At 35.2% G+C, this 18,195-nt stretch overlaps 1 protein-coding gene across 10 annotated transcripts in view; it reads left to right on the forward strand.

Annotated features, from left to right (window-relative positions):
• The window catches only part of LOC126816919 (serine/threonine-protein phosphatase 4 regulatory subunit 1-like), a 383,736-nt gene that overhangs the window by 298,505 nt on the left and 67,036 nt on the right, over positions 1-18,195 (forward strand). For 8 of the 10 annotated variants that reach the window (XM_056099411.1, XM_056099412.1, XM_056099416.1 and 5 more), the window contains exon 15: positions 9,851-10,012. The exons of the other annotated variants lie outside the window; for them this stretch is intronic. In XM_056099411.1, the coding sequence (XP_055955386.1) occupies positions 9,851-10,012 (162 nt within the window). The remainder of the gene's footprint in view (positions 1-9,850; positions 10,013-18,195) is intronic. 10 annotated transcript variants of the gene reach the window in all.

Genomic DNA, 18,195 nt, shown 5'->3' on the forward strand with positions numbered 1-18,195 from the left:
GTGGAAATGAATAATAGCACCATTTAAATCTGGATAAAACATGAAAACAGCGCAACCATTTTATGTAACCAATTGGTTACGCAATGGTCAGCTGACGTAACCAAAGAAAATGGTTACGCAGAGCATAAACCCGCAACCATTTTTCTGGTTATGCCACAATTTGAAATTTCGTGGCCTGCTCTGGGTGATTTTTGGCCAATTTTGTCATTTTGGGTCAATTTTCAGACACCTATTGTAGCGAGTCTAGGGTTTGGATGGAAATGGTGATGTTAGTGGGGGTCTTCCTGTGTCCCAGTGTTAAGACCATAAAGTCGCATCTATTCTCTGGGAGTAATGATCAGCAAAATTGTAACATATGGCGACTAAAACAGAAAATATACACCTGCGAAGATTAGCTCTATTTTCTATGTCAATGTGGTCTAGGGGAAAATATCGTAATGGTTTTATGCACAGCTCGACACCCTCTATCGATATTAAAAATAAAATCTTTTGTCACCTTTCTTCAATCAACCTCAGGTTAGGTCTTCAAATAAATGATATGACATAGGGTAAAAAATTCAACTTCATCATGGTATCATTTTCAGAGCCCAAAATGGATCTTGCCAGGCCCTTTAAAACTTAATTTGTATATGAAGGACATTTCTATCGGGGGCCACCTCTCAAAATATTGTTGAAATGAACCCCAACATACATGGGCCATTGAAAATTTTCTTGTATCGAGTCTCCGAATGATGGACTGGTTGGTAATATGTGGTTTGGTTGTTTCAGGTTACTGTTGGAACTGATGACATCCCTCCCACTTATATATCATCTGCAGCTACTGGTAGTGCTACGTCATCTGCAGCTATGGATAGTGGAACTGCCATGCTGCTTTCCCCTTCTGTAACTTACAGCGACACCAGTGACAGTAATGACTTAGTACTACCAATAATCGGCCTAGATTGATGATTACATGCAAAACCTTTGGGAAGGTTGCTAAGAATTCGCGCAAACCCTACTTCAAAACAAATCAGAATTAGAATGCTAGGATTGGTTCAAGATTTGCATGTAATCATCATTACCTGATCTAGGCCTATTATCGGTAGTTCTAAGTCATTACTGTCACTGGTGTCGCTATCAATAGCTGCTACAGAAGGGGGAAGCAGCATGGCAGTTTCACTATCCATAGCTGCAGATGACGTATTATCAGTAGATTGATGATGGATGCAAGCAGCACTACCAGTAGCTGCAGATGTTACTGTCATCAGTTCCAACAGTAACCTGAAACAACCAAACCACATAAAATAATTTACTAAACTTATTTTCTAAGTATTTGCAAGGTGCAACATTTGTAAAATTTTCTGAAATCAAGTCTACGATTGATTGACTGGCCTGGTCCAGTTTTCAGCCAATCCATCATCCGGAGACTCGATACAAGAGATTTTTCAATTGCCCATATACATTGGGGTTGATATTTAGAATATTTTGAGAGGTGGCCCCTGATAGAAATGTCTTCATGTACAAATTCAGTTTTAAAAGGCTCAGTAAAATCCATTTTGGGCTCCGAAAATGATACGATGAAATTGAATTTTTGACCCTATGCCATATTATTTATTTGAGGAACTACCCTGTGGCGGTGTAGGAACTTGGCTCTTTAGACAGCCCATTTCCTCATTATGGGCAGCATAATATTTCCAGCAAATACATAGAATAGAAGAACAAAATTCTAAAATTAACAAGAATCTTTTAATGCTGCGTAAGTTAATAAAAAAGAAGAGAGCTGGCCTTTAGTAAAGGTATTACAGCTATATCAGACTCCATGCCGCTGGTTTGAGGACTTCTGAAGCCCATTGCTTAACTCAGTCAACTGGAGTATCACCGCACAACTGTTTTCAGCTAATTTGATTGTTGTCGAGCACACACGCAAGGTTTCCATCGATATTTCAAAGACACAATTTCTTCCCTCTTTTTTTCAATAGTATTTTATTTCACTTAGCCATTCCAATAGGAATAAGCTGAATACAAGTGACACAACGCGGTCTTTATATGGCTTCTCCTTAGATGTGGCATCAGCTCCCGTTCAGTTCTCACATCACTTATTGCTATGTGCTAAAAGGTGGGCCTTAATGTCCTTAGTACATTTTTTCAATTGTATGACTTTCTTGGTCTATCTGGGATATGTACATGGCCAAAAATGAGAAAAAACACAATTTTGTGCGCTTTGGGGCACAGCCATCTTGGATTGGATGCCATCATGGACTGGATACCAATCCTCATCAAAGAGACTAGTTTTGCTCGAGCGGGTTTCAAGCTGCTACCAGTGAGCGCAGGCGGATGATTTAGTGAAAAAACAGAGTTGGCTTACCCTGAATTAAAGTAGTTGGCCATTTCATAGAGAATGAGAGATATACAATAGGGAAAATTCACCAACTTTGACTTGTGATTTCACATTGATTGAAGACATGTGACAGATTTTATTTTTTATATCGATAGAGGGTGTCGAGCTGTGCATAAAACCATTTCAATATTTTGAGCTACCCCTGCATCATAGAAAATAGAGCTAATCTTCGCAGGTGTATATTTTCTTTTTTATTCACGGATGTATGCCGCCTGTTCACCACGTGGTTGTGATTGGCATTCAAATTTCAAGGTAATTAATGGTCAAGCAAGGACAAATGTAGAATTTTTAAAAAAATTTACCGCCATGTACCCCAAAACATTATCGCCAAAATTAAATTTTAATCACAACTACCATTTTAATATCGCCAATTTGACGACCTACAGCTGAGCCCTGATTGCCATGGAGTTATGTAATATTGACTGATTGGGTGATTAAAAAGGAATAGCCAATGGCATTACGGCTTTCACAGAATCAGTAATGTTACTATTTTAATGCAAAAAAACCTTTCCCAGACGTATGGAGCGAACTTAAAAGGACCATGTAAGTTTCAGTCTTGTTAATCGAGGAGAAATTTGCCACCACACTACTGTGGAGACAAACGGACAGCTTGTCGCGTGCTGTTAAATAACGTCTAATTTGTTTTAAAATAGATGGAAAAGGTGATTTTGAGATTATTATACATTTGATTTTATTAGTTTTCAAGTAGATCTCATCATTCTTCTCCCAAAACTTTTTACAGATTCAAAATCGGATGAAATTTTTTTTTTTTATGGAGGCTCAAAGTTGCAATTTTTGACTTTTCACGGAAGAAAAGTTGAAAAAGTCATTTTGGTGTTTTTTGCAATGTCATATTTCATTTCATAGCAAACCTATCAAAAATGTAGATGTAAATTCATGAAATACAACTTTAGGGCTAATTATGTTCCGATTTTCACATTTTTGTAACAATTACTCTGATTTCCCAAGCAACTCCAAAATACATAGGTTTTCTCATAAATTATATTTTGTCAAAGTGATTTTGGTCAATTTTTTCATCAAAAATTGTCTTGTCCATGTGAATATTGAACCTGGTTGTTATGCATTTTAAAATCAATAGCTATTAAGTAAGATTAACAGGAAAACAGTTTGCAAAAATATTTATATGCCTTCTCTCAAGAGCTGGATATATGTCCAGTTTTGAACCAAGTATTTAGCGATTGAATTTTGGGCCTAACCTGTTGGTACGATTAAAAAAACCAGAAGTCTTGATTATCCATTTTTTATACGCCCACATTGAAATGTGGACGTATATTGCCGTCGCCGTCGGTTGGTCCGTCCATCGTCCACAATTTCTTGTGAACGCTCCAACGCCAAAAGTTATCATCCACTTGTTTTCAAATTGATATATGTTGTTTTCATTAGTGAGATGAAGAAGCCTATTAAATTTCAATAAATTCCGTTTATTACGTCTAGAGTTATGGCCCTTGTTTCACTTTGTTGAACCTTGTGAACGCTCTAATGCCAAAAGTTAACATACTATCTTTGTGAAATTTATATGCAGTATTTAAGTTAGTGAAACGAAGAAGCCTATTGAATTTCAACAATTTCTGTTTATTACGTATAGAGTTATGGCCCTTGTTTCACTTTATTGAACCTTGTGAACGCTCTAACTCCAAAAGTTATCCGATCTGTCTGAAATTTACATGCATTATTTAACCCAATAGCACGCAGAACGTCCGCCAACGTCCGTACTATATTTCCTCAGAACGTCCGTCAACGCCCGGGTGTTTATATTGTCCGCTGTATCAAAAATACTGCACTGAGATCATTGATTCACAGCTCCTTTGATAGCTAACATATGTGCCGACACGCTCGAGGTGTGAAAACCGGGTCATTGTATTTGACTTTTCCGAGTAAACAAAGCGTGAACTTTGAACTTTGATACCGGAAGATAACGGTAGTCATGTGACTAACTGGTTTTTTCCTCTGACCTGCATTACTTGTGACCTGCATTCCACTGTTTCAAAATGGCTAGCACAAGTAAAGGAATGGATGTTACGACTGCATTGGGTCTTTTGATGGAATCGGATTCACAATGTCAGGTGAATAACAATGATGTGACCAAAATAAAACTAATTTGACTTGACTTGAATAATATGAACAGAATAAAACTAGTGTGAATTTGATAAACATGTGAACAGTTGTGACAATCAGTGATAATATAAAATAAAAAAAATGCTCTATTTTTTTTTGTTTTTTTATTTTAGCATCCTTTTTTTTTATCCTGTATGCATGTAGATATTTCTAATAAGTGGTAAAAGTATGTCTGAGGTCTTGAATACATGCAAACAGGATAAAAAATATATATATATAGGCGTATATAAAAAAAAAAAATTTTTTTATTTATATATCCATTACTTTCAAATTGGTTTATGGTCACGATTTATACCTCTGTGATCTAAAAACTACATACCATTGGAAAGATAAATTTATTAGCTATAAAATAACACTTGGTTGTAATGTATGATTTTCAATAGCTTTTTCATGATAGTTGAATGAACAAAACAGGTCATTTATTAGGTCAAATGTATATTTTAAGCGTTTGATATTATGGAATCATTAATTAAACTTGTGGCAGCTAATGGGTTAAATTAGTGGAACGAAGAAGCCTATTGAATTTCAGCAATTTCCGTTTATTACGTCTAGAATTATGGCCCTTGTTTCACTTTATTGAACCTTGTGAACGCTCTAACGCCAAAAGTTATCATCCGATCTTTCTGCAATTTATATGCATTATTTAGATTACTGAAACGAAGAAGCCTATTGAATTTCGGCAATTTCCGTTTATTACGTCTAGAGTTATGGCCCTTGTTTCACTTTATTGATCCTTGTGAATGCTCTAACGTCGAAAGTTATCATCCGATCTTTCTGAAACTTGTATGCATTATTTAGATTGCTGAAACGAAGAAGCCTATTGAAATTTATATGCATCATTTAAATTTGTGAAACAGGTCTATTGAATTTCAGCAATTTCCGTCAATAATTTCTAGAGTTATGGCGATTGTGAACGTTTGAATGACAAAAGTCATCATGTGATCTGTATGAAATTTATATGCATTATTTAAATTAGTAAAACGAAAAAGCCTGTCAAATTTCAACAATTTCTGTAGATTACTTCCAGAGTTGAGACCCTTGTTTCAGTTTGTAGAACCATGTAAACCCTCAAACGACAAAATTTATAATCTGATCTGTATGGAACTGTCTTGTAAAGGCGCCCAATTACCAACAAAGGAATAAATATGCGACAACCCTTGACGACTGCTCGGACGATTTAGCTGCTGTGGCGTATATGTTTTGTTGCCTGGCAACCTATCTTTCTATTTAATCCGAAGCAGCAGGCCGGATTCTAATCCAGTAAATATCGCAGGCTAGCGATGCCATTAAGTTAATTAATGTCTAATTAAAAATTCATATAACATTCAAGGCGTAAAGAAGACCTGCAATTGGCAGATTTAGCTCTTGCATAATGTATGTTTAAGAAAATAGTCAGTTTTTTTGGGGTTTTTTGGGTTTTTTTTTTTAAAATGTCAAAGTACTCATCCCGATTCCTCAAAAGCCTTAAAAAAATTAAGATGTAAACACAAGTACCACATGAAGTTAAAAACAGACACCAGTGACAACCAAACATCATTCTGTCCACATGTGGGTTAAACCCTAAGAATTATACAGAAACCGTAACCTAGCATTCCTCTTCCAAAGGAGATAAAATAGTATCCTCAACTGCATAAAAATACTTTCTGATTGGCATTGAATAACCACATGATTACCATAGAACATCCTACTTTAATAAGATTATAGAATATAAGTAGGTGGAAAAGGTGATTATGATTATACATTTGATTTTTTAAGTTTTTCAAGTAGATCTCATCATTCTTCTCAGAAAACTTTTTACAGATTCAAAATCGGATGAAATTTTTTTTTTTTATGGTGGCTCAAAGTTGTGATTTTTGACTTTTCGTGGAAGAAAGGTTTTTCAACACCTTGAAAAAGTCATTTTTGGTGTTTTTTGCGATGCCATATATATGTTATATCTGAAATGTTGAACCTGGTTGTTATGCATTTTAAAGTCAGTAGCTATCAAGTAAGATAATCAAAATAAAAAAATAGTAAAAATATCTATATATGCATTCTCTCAAGAGCTGAATATATGTTCATTTTTGAACAACTCTGGACCACTTTAGAGCCAAGTACTAGGTCAATGGATGTAAAATTTCAGAAAATCCAGAACAGACAGATTAAATCAGCTTATTCTATGTCAAAATTAACAGATTTTTTAATGCACCTGAAAAAAACAGAAAGGAGGTGTTAAACAGACTGACTTGGGTATGGCCATTAAAATGACAATGGATTCATTAACTTTACTTGCTCGCTCCAATTTTGAATTTAATCAAAGAAGACGGGAACATATGAAGCCAGATTTGCCTATGCCTAGTAAACTTTTATGTAATCCTGCTTAAAGTAGTGATCTTGGATCTTCCCAACTTCTTTTTGGAGAAGACTTAAGTAAAAAATTCAGATCTTAAGGAAGTCAATTCCTTGGCAGGCCACAGTAATAATAGTTACAATACTAACTACAACCGTAACTTTAGAGGAAGTGCTAGAAATAATTTCAATAAGTTATAACAAAGGAAAGAGTTTTTTTTATCCCAGAGTTACAAGAGATCAGGTCAAACAGAGGTCACTTTCAGAAATGGCGACCTCGGGACAGAAATCCTCAACCTTCCAAGAAATAGAGACTTTCCAGTCGGTTAAAAAAAGGTTGGTGAGTGAAATATGTAAGTCTTCTTTTTCTTGGGAATCTTTCATTTCCCAATTACAAATACACTTGCCTTATTTTGTGAATAACTTTAAGGGCAGCCAATTGAGAGACAATTTCAAAATTTGGGAATCTTTAACACATGACAAAAATGTCCTTAAAACTATATTGGGAGTTCAAATTGAGTTTTCTAATTTGCCTTGGCAAAATAAAATAATTTATCCATATCGATTTTCCCCTGAGAAATCTTTAAAAATATCAATGGAAATTTCGAAATTATTAAGGAAAGGCATCATTGAAGAATGTCAGCATGAGGATGGGGAGTTTTTGTCAAATATTTTTACCAGACAAAAAAGACGAATCACTCAGAATAATTTTAGATCTGAATGATAATGTTGTGTATCGTCATTTTAAAATGGAAACTTTAGAAAAAGCTCTTGATATTATTACTCGGAATTGCTATATAGCATCAATCGATTTTAAGGATGCTTATTTTTCTGTCCCTATTCATAAAATGCACAGAAAATATTTAAAATTTAAGTGGGAAAATAAACTATATCAATTCACTTGTCTCGCCAATGGTCTAGGCTCTGCTCCCAGATTATTCACCAAATTAAAGGTGCTTTTTTCACAATTACGTAAGGAGGGCCATCTTAACACATCATTTATTGATGATTGTTTTTTGGTGGGCGAGACCTTACAAGATTGTAAGAATAATGTGTTAGACACTGTCATGTTATCTTTACGTGCTGGTTTCACAGTTCATCCTGAAAAATCTGTGTTGTTGCCTACACAGTCCCTTCAATATTTAGGTTTTATTATAAATTCAGCTTCAATGACGATCAAATTAACACCAGAGAAAGCCAGTAAAGTACAAAAATCTTGTTCAAAGATTCTAAATCTATCCGCATGACATGACAGATTTACCGAAGATGATTTTGCTGGCGGTACAGATTTCGGGCCAGCAGTCTCTATGCATCAGTTTTCAGACAAATCTAAGAAGATTCTCCTTTCCTCATGGAGAGACTCCACTAAACTACAATACAGAACATATCTGCAACGCTGGTTTAGGTACTGCCGTGAAAGAATGGTGGATCCCCTTTCACCATCTTTAGAAACTGTGATTGAATTTTTAACAGAACTGTTTAATACAGGCTTGCACTACAGTGCTATCAACACAGCACGATGTGCTTTATCCACAATAGTGTTTATTAATAATAAACCTGTAGGTACTTTGCCTATTGTGGTACGTTTCTCAAAATATGTGTTCCAGATAAGGCCTGGGCCCTTATTCACGAAAACTTAAACTAAGATACAATCGAAATTTTAAGAAATACTGCAATTCGATTGGCTGACCAATATGCAAATTGGATATATGCAAATTGATTTTACTGGTCAGCCAATCGAATTGCAGTATTTCTTGTTCTTGGGATGTTAATATCGTTCTTGTGTTTTTGAAGAATCTTTCACCAGTGAAGAAAATTTCACTCAAAATGTTAACATTTAAATTATTATTGTTATTACTGTTATCTGCACAACGAGTGCAAAGTATGCACCTATTGGATGTAAGGAACATTAATGTTTCGAAATCTAGTCTTAAGTTTCATTTTGGGGATCTCTTAAAACAAACTCGTCCAGGATTTCATCAGAACCAAATTACTATCAAAGCCTACGCTCCAGACAGGAGGTTATGTGTGGTAAGGTTTATGAAGAGTATTTGTCTAGATGGATTAAAACTGCACTTAGTATAGCTGGGGTAGACATTGATAGGTTTGTTCCGCATAGTGTACGTGCTTCTTCCACTAGTGCTGCGGATAGAGCTAGAGTGCCAGTTAATTCCATTTTACAAACTGCTGGATGGTCGAAAGAGTCGACTTTTAGGAAGTATTATGCAAAACCTATTTCTGATAGTGGTAGGTTTGGAAGTTCAATACTTAACCATATGAACAATTGAATTGTTTGTTATGATACAAATATTCATGTTTTATTAACATTTAATTACGAAAACTTGTTACATACATGTAACTCAGTTACTGTGAGAAAAAATTTTCTTGTAAATTTTGTCAAACTGTATGGTTTGGTGTATTATATTATGACTTACCTGCTACATGTACATGTATTTATTATTAAATGGTTTTGGTGATATAATGTTTTTGTTCATGAGTATAACTTTGAATTTCTCATGTGACGTCTCTAAGCTGACGTCACCAGCAAGGTAGAATTTATAAATTAAACGAGACTTACCTGGAAGGTGAAGTTTGATTGTAATTCTACCTTGCTGGTGACAAGCTTAGAGGTCACATGCCACCCCTTTCTTGGATCAAATTTTATTACCCTTCCCATGCCATTGTGCCGTTGTTTAAAGTTTGATGGGTTTTAAGTATATTAGTATTCTTGACTTTTGGTTTCTTTTTGTACTCCTTCACTTTTGAAGTATGACATCTAGCTGCGTGCGCATCTCATGTGACCTCTAAGCTTGTCAACAGCAAGGTAGAATTACAATCAAACTTCAACTTCCAGGTAAGTCTCGTTTAATTTATAAATTAATGTGTCATCTATTTATTTTAGTATTGCCGCCTCACTGCTGGCTTGTCTTTTTAGGGAAAAAGTTTCTGTGGGCATATTTCCATGCTTTGCATTATGTTTATAAAATATATTTTTTTATAAAATTCAAGTGGAAAGTAAGAAGAACTTTAGCATTTTCTCTGCATGAATTGGCAACAATACTGGGTGAAGAAATCACTCATAGTGATCTTGTTCCGGTTTTAGATGGTTTTCTTAAAGATCTAGATGAAGTTAGAATTGGTGTACTGAAACATTTTGCTGACATACTTCGTGTAAGTAAAAACTTAATCTGGTGTTTACTTATTTTAGGTTACACAACCTAAGCTGTATAGTAGGTTCTCACTTCTCAGACATTTTGATACTTTATCATCCCATCTTTTTCAAATTTCTAGTAAGGAGTTAATCTGTTTCCCTTTGGTCCCCAACTGTATCGCCAAGATTCGATCTTGCATGAACTGTAAAATGATTGTTTCCACCCATGCCTGTGCTTTCAAGTACCCAAGTTAACATGGGTCGTTAGATTTACAGTAAAGTATACATAATTTTTGTTATCGGCCAATAATAGTATAATTTTACAGTTAAATTTACGTTACTTTTACATCAGAATGGTTATGGCTACTTTTACGTCAGAAAATGGCGTAAATTTTATGACAGTTTTCTAACCAATTTTTATATGCCCACATTCTCATGTGGACGTATTATCCCATCACCACTGTCCGTCCGTCCGTCCACAATTTGTTTGTTGACACTTTACCAGTCACGTGGCTCGACATGTTCGCCTGTCTACAGGTCGCCGACAGGCGATTTTTTCGTCTGGCAGGTAGCAAGTAAAACTACTACCTGTAGCTTGCGACAGGTGAACTTAATTTTACTTGATCTTCAATAAATTGACTTTAAGACCACAATACTCGCGTCACGTACATTTATTCATTTCTAAATGCAAAAATTAAGCAAAAAGCCGCCATTTGCACTGTTTACATTTTGGCTCTGTCGTAGGCAATAGTTCCACAGTTTGGAAGTAGACAATTTTATAACAATGAATTTCACACCATCTACGCTTGTTTTCATCTGCTTGACACTAGTTTATAGCATTATGAAGTTTTATATCTAAATAAATTAAAACGCACCCCCAGGTCATCTAAAATATTTATATCATAAGGACACCACAGTAAATATAGTGGTAGCTGGAATCGAAATGCACATGGTTCATTGCCTGGTGACGTGTATGTAATCATTTAAAAAATTTAAAACAATTTCCATAAATAAAGGCTATGAATAATTTATAAGAAAACTTACAAAATCAAATAATTAGATCGGAAAAATATTTCATATATAAATATAATTTGTAGCGTAAATATAGCCAAGATATGTGAGAAAGGAATTCCAGGGGGCGTTACTTGTCCTCCGCACGCGGTACATGTACATACGGTACCCTGCACAGGTGTGATTCGTGTTGTGATGATCAATGTATTACGGATATTTTAAAATCTGAATTATACACCTCAACAGCGAAGTATTCGATTTAGTACCCAAGTTTGGTACCATGATACTAGGCGAAATTCCCCTTGCATTGTCACAGAAAGTTCAAAATAGCTTTATCACACCCACTTTCCCGATAAAACCGAAGAAATCGTAACGATCCGACAAGCAGTTGCTGAGATCTAATCAAAATGGAATTGGAATAATAATCTTAACAAAAACAATGGTGTTTCACACAAGCTACGCAGTGTGAAACCCTAATTAGGCTTGTCCATTATCCTTTTGCCAGAATACAACAGATTCTTCAGGAAATATAGTTAGTTCCCTCGCACATGATTCTTTTTCAATTGCTTTTAATGACAACATATGCATCTAAATTTGTTTTATTCGGTAGACTGTGGGCCTATTATTGTGTTTGTAGATTTTATTTGTTTTTACAAAAAATATAGAATGTAAAAGAACATGCCTCACGTATGCGAAACTACTACTACTAAAAAAGAAAAAAAAAAAAAAAATTACCAGGTATTAATAGGTTTATTAGACCTATGACAGTCAAGTGGCATGGTTTCGATTCCCCGCTTGTACGAGACAAGGAGTAGGGTCGCCTGTCCAACCTCGTGGGTTTTCTCCGGGTCCCCCAGTTTCATCTCACTGCTAAAAAAGGCTCATAAGTGAATTATTGAAATAAAACTGAAGCATGTTAGTCCCGAAATTACCTAGTTTGTGTCGAGTGGACGTTAAACCAAATTTCTCTCTATACTAGTCTCTGAAGTCTCTCCCTACATTACATTAATAGCTCATAGACTGAGCTCTTTTTCTTCAGGAATGCTGAATTTTTTTAATCCCTCAATAGTCCCTAAAATTAAGACACCCAACATAGGTCCTTCTTTGGGTACCATATCCACCACTCGGATGTTTACATTTACTTCTGTTCAACTGCCAAACGTCTTCTTTAGCAGCCATGTTTAGTGACATCACAGACAAACCCCAAGATGCACTGCGCGACCTACTTTTTATGCAAATGAAGCAGTCGCCACTCTGTGTATTTGTATACGCCCACATTTTCATGTGGACGTATATTGTCGTCGCCCTGTCCGTCCGTCAGCCTACAGGTCACAATTTTTATCCGATTTCAATGAAACTTGAAATATAGGCTTATCACCCTAAGATCTCGGTTCCTTTCGATATTGGCATCTATCGTACCATAACTTCATGGATTATGGCCCTTGATTGTACGAAAAATCACGTTTTTGGCTTGTGAACACTGTAGAGGTCATAATTTTTATCCGATTTTAAAAAACGTATTTTTATATCACCGTTAAACCCTAAGGACGGTTGAGTTCGAATTTCGTGAAAATCGGCTCAAAACTGACAGACAAAATGGACGCCGTTCGTTCTCAAATGGCGTAAAAATATGGTATATCAAGGTTCTGGACCCTATAGAGGTCACAATTTTTATCCAATTTTGTTGAAACTTGAAATGTAAGTTTATAACCCAAAGATCTCGGTTCCTTTCGATATTCGCGCATATCGGACCATAACTTCCTGAATTATGGCCCCTGATTGTACGAAAAATCGCGTTTTTAGCTTGTGGACCCTATAGGGTTCAAAATTTTTATCCGATTTAAAAAAATGTATTATTATATCACCGTTACACCATAAGGACGACTGAGTTCGAATTTCGTGAAAATCGGCCCAAAACTGACAGACAAAATAGCCGCCCTTCGTTCTCAAATAGCGTAAAAAAAATATGGTATATCAAGGTTGTGGACCCCATGGAGGTCACAATTTTTATCTGATTTTGTTGAAACTTGAAATGTAAGTTTACAACCCAAAGATCTCGGTTCCTTTCGATATTCGCGCATATCGGACCGTAACTTCTGAATTATGGCCCCTGATTGTACGAAAAATCGCGTTTTTAGCTTGTGGACCCTATAGAGGTCATACTTTTTATCTGATTTAAAAAAACGTATTATTATATCACCGTTACACCCTAAGGATGGCTGAGTTCAAATTTCGTGTAAATCGGCCCAAAATTGACAGACAAAATGGCCGCTGTTCGTTCTCAAATAGCGTAAAAAATATGGTATATCAAGGTTGTGGACTCTTTAGAGTTCACAATGTTTATCTGATGTTGTTGAAACTTGGTAAGTTTATAACACAAAGATCTCGGTTCCTTTCGATGTTCGCGCATATCGAATTGTAATTTCCTGAATTATGGCCGTTGATTGTAGGAAAAATCACTTTCTTTTTAGCTTGTTCTCTATCCATCTCTCGAAAATGTGGGCCTATCCTGAATGGTAGCCGCTGGTTGAAAGTGTGATTACTTTCAATCATTTTCAGCTTATATTCATGATACAAGAAAGACTGCACACTTGCATTAGATGTCGGCCCCCCTTATCGAGGACCCTTTGTTTTAAGCATGTAATTTAAGACACCTGATTATGGTCTTCATAATGTAACAGAAACCGATATGTATTTGTTACTGACTATAAGAAACACCATGTACCAATCACTTACATTAACTGTCCTCGATTATGGGGGCCGACACTTAATGATAGTATGACCAGATAAGTATGAACCTATAAATCGAGGACTCAAAGATGCGACTAATAATATATTGTATTTTTGACACGTGAAGGGAAATTGAATAACTGGTAATATGAAAATCAATAAATGTTAACAAATATTCATAAATATGTCTATCATCAAACATCTGTATGTGTGAAAGGACCTCAATTGATAGGTGTATGTTTATATGACAGACCTTGATGACACACATGCATTAGGAGTCGGTCCCCATTATCGAGGACCTTTGAATTTAAGTACGTAATTTAAAACCTCTGATTTTACGCTGTCGTCCTTAACAAAAACGGAAATATTTCTTAATGGTAATAAGAAACGCCTTGTATCAATCATTTAGGATAGAACGTGGCTCATACTTTACAGTAACTGTCCTCGATTTTGGGGACCGAAACTTGATGCAAATGTGTATGAGCATATAAGCCTGAGCGTATGAATCGAGGACCTAGACACACGTCTAATAATAGATTGTATTTTGGACATATGAACAAAGAGTTATCGTATGTTATTCAAAAATTTTGCGTAACTTATTGGTGTTTGTACTGTACATTCTAATTGAGTGCAACAATGCGTTGTCTCCCCTTAGACCACAGAATCCTCTCGTTTTGTTTACAAATTATACCAGAATGTTATAACTTAAAATGTAGGAACCAGTCAAATAGAGGACGTGTAAATGTATAATAGTATGTAATCGATGACTTCAACATTATTTCAAAGAGGGGCATACCTAGGTATACTGTGCATCTGTTTATAAATATCGAAACATGTCTGCATCTGCTATTGACTGTAACTGTGACATGACATGTAACTGTTAAGAATATAAGATACTGCTGACAGCCGTTACTGACTGTAAGACCCATATCTACTTTTGTAACAATTATGCCTTATAAAACAACACGTACCAAAAGTTATACATGTCATGTATCTGTTACTGATGATACGATAACACATGTATGTAATATGTTCCTGTAAGACACCACCACATGTATATGTTCTTGTAGGACACTACATGCATATGTTTCTGAAAGACACCACATGTATCTGTTACTGGCTTTGACGCAAAGCATCTAATGTGTATGCTGCTGATTGTAAGACCACCTGTGTATCTATGAATTACGGTGCCCTATGTATCCTTTACTGTAAGCCACCATGTTATATGCTACTAACTTTAAGACACGGCATGTATATATTGATAAGACACCTTGCTTGTGTATCTGTTACTTGAAGACACGCGTTTCTGTTACTGACAGTTATACACAATATGTATCTGATTTGTGACGCACCTTGTATCTTACTGTAAGACGCCGTGTGTAACAGTTGCTAACTTTAAAACGCAGTATCCTTCTATTATCAAAACCCAAAACATGTTTATGTTACTGAATGTAAGACACCCCCGTGTATCTGTTATTGACCGCTATAGACGATGTCTGTCTATTACTAGCAGTTATGCACGAGGTGTACATGTATCTATTACTGATCAAAGATACCCTGTGTATCTCTTACTGACAGCTATCTATACACGAGGTGTATCTATTACTGATTAACGATCCTCAGTGTATCTGTTATCTATTACTGATTAAAGATATCCCGTGTGCCTGTTACTGACATTAATCTATACACAATGTGAATAAATTACTGATTATTTCAGTGCATCTGTTACTGGAATAGACCGTGTGTAACTGTTACAGACTGTAAGACAAACCGTATTGATAAGCTATCATGTGAGCCTGTTACACTATGTATACTTGTCATTGACACGGCATGTACCTGTTACTAATAATTGTAAGATGGTACCGGAGTTATATGATTGTAAGACACCCCGTGTACTTGTATCCGTTACTATCCATACAACACAACATGTATCTGTTAATAACAGTACGACACAATATGTATCTATTACTAAATGTACGACGCAGCATGCGTCCATTATTAAATGTACGGCATGGCATGATTCAAATCTAAATGTACGACACAACATGTATCTATTACTAAATGCATGACACTATATGTATCTATTACTAAATGTACAACGCAATATGCATCTATTACTAAATGTACAACAAGATATGTATATATTACTAAATGTACAACGCAATATGCATCTATTACTAAATGTACAACACGATATGTATCTATTACTAAATCTATGACATGACATGTATCTGTTACTAAGTGTATGACATGTATCTATTACTAAATGTACGACATGATATGTATCTATTATTAAATGTACGACACGAAATGTATCCATTAATAAATGTACGAAACATGTTTATATCACTTAAGATACGAAACAACATTACATGGACGACACAAAATGTGTCTGCTGCATTTACGACACATCGCATTTAACTGACTCTTGGACATGGCTAGTGTTTTATTGGCTGTAATATGTGACATATATTTCTAACTGTAAGACACGATTATCGTAACATGTATTTGTTACTGACCATAAGAGACTTTATCAATGAAGTATATTGGAACGTGACATAATGTCCTCGATTATGGGGACCGACACTTAATGCAAGTGTGAATGACCTGATAAGCACGAACCTTTGAATTGAAGACTCAAACACACGTCTATTAATATATTGTATTTTGAACAGTGAAGGGATATTTACCTCAACCAGTGGTGGACAAAGAAAGAAGTATATCTATAAATGTATTAGATAACTGGTATTATGAAATGCGAAAAACATTAACAAATGATTTCAATTGCCTATCATTAAATTTATGTGTGTGTCAATGGACCTCGATTGATAGGTTTATGTGTATGAAATAGATCCGGATCACACACATGCATTAGTCGTCGGTCCCCATTATTGAGGACCATTGAATTCGGGTACGTAATTTACAACCGCTGATTATTTTCTATCTTCTATATCAAAAACAGAAATGTTTCTTAATGAGAATTAGATAAAAAGCCATGTATGAATCACTTAAAATGGACAGTGGCATACACTTTACATTAACTGTCCTCGATTATGGGGCCGACACTTGATGCAAGTGTGTATGGTCATATAAGCCTGAACCTATTGGACCGAGGACGTGAACACACTTCTAATAATAGATTGTTTTTTGTAAAAGGGAGTCATGACATGTATTTGAAAACTTTCTAAAGTTATTGATGTTGGTACTGTACATTCTAATTGAGTGCAACAATGCATTGTCTCCCCTTAGACCACATAATTCTCTCATTTTGTTTACAAATTATATCGGAATGTTATAACTTAAAATGTAGGAATCTGTCAAATAGAGGACGTGTAAATGTATAATAGTATGTAATTGATGACTTAAAATGTATGAACCTGTCAAACAGATGAGGTTTAATTTTATAAAAGCATATATTCGACGACTTCAAAATTCTTTTAAAGAGGTCTATTTTGAATCTATATATTCTTTTAAAGAGGTCTATTTTGAATCTATATATTCGATGACTTCAAAATTCTTTTAAAGAGGTATATTTTGAATTCTTTTAAAGGGGTATACTTTGCATCTTATAAGCCACCGCATGTATCAAAGGATGGTTTGTTTCTGACTTTTAGACAAAACATGCATCTATTACTAAGACCCAAAGCATATATATGTTAGGGATTGTAAGACATAAAGTGTATATGTTACTGACTGTAAGATAATTACACAGGACATGTGTCTATTACTGATTAAGACGTACAGTGTGTCCATTATTCTAAGACGTAGTCTTTATACAGCTGTTACTGAATGTAAGACACGGCAGTGTCTATTGATAAAATTATTGCTGGACTGAATCTGTTACTGACTTTAAGTCACGCATATGGTTGTTTCAAACACCCATATCCAATACAGTCGACTTAAGCCCCTTTGTAATGTGTATGAGCATTCATCTAGATTGTGATCACCTTAACACGCACGTGCATTGAGTATAGGCCCCAAGTATAGACGACATATGAATTTAACTAAACAACGAACAGTGTTTACAGGTTCTTCTTTTAAAATTTATTTTTCAAGTAACCATGATTGATATAATACATTGCATAGGCTATCGTTACTCTAAATAAATCTTGTCTAAACACCTTAAGTAATAGTTGGTCATTCACTTATCACTGACTGGTGAGCTACTCTTAGATAATAGCTTTCTGTAAACTAAAAGTTAATTTTTCTATGAACTAAAAGTTAGTCTTTCTATAAACTAAAAGTCAAGTTGTCACTAAATGGTTAAAGTTCACTAAAAGTTCACTTATCACTAATTGGTGACCTATTGTGAGATAATAGCTTTCTGTAAACTAAAAGTCAAGTTATCACTAATTGGTGATCTACTAACTAAAAATCAAGTTATCACTAAATGGTTAAAGTTCACTTATCACTAATTGGTGAGCTATTGTGAGATAATAGCTTTCTGTAAACTAAAGTCAAG

The sequence above is a fragment of the Patella vulgata genome, chromosome 3 (assembly GCF_932274485.2).
Source record: "Patella vulgata chromosome 3, xgPatVulg1.2, whole genome shotgun sequence".
NCBI classification, from domain to species: domain Eukaryota; kingdom Metazoa; phylum Mollusca; class Gastropoda; family Patellidae; genus Patella; species Patella vulgata.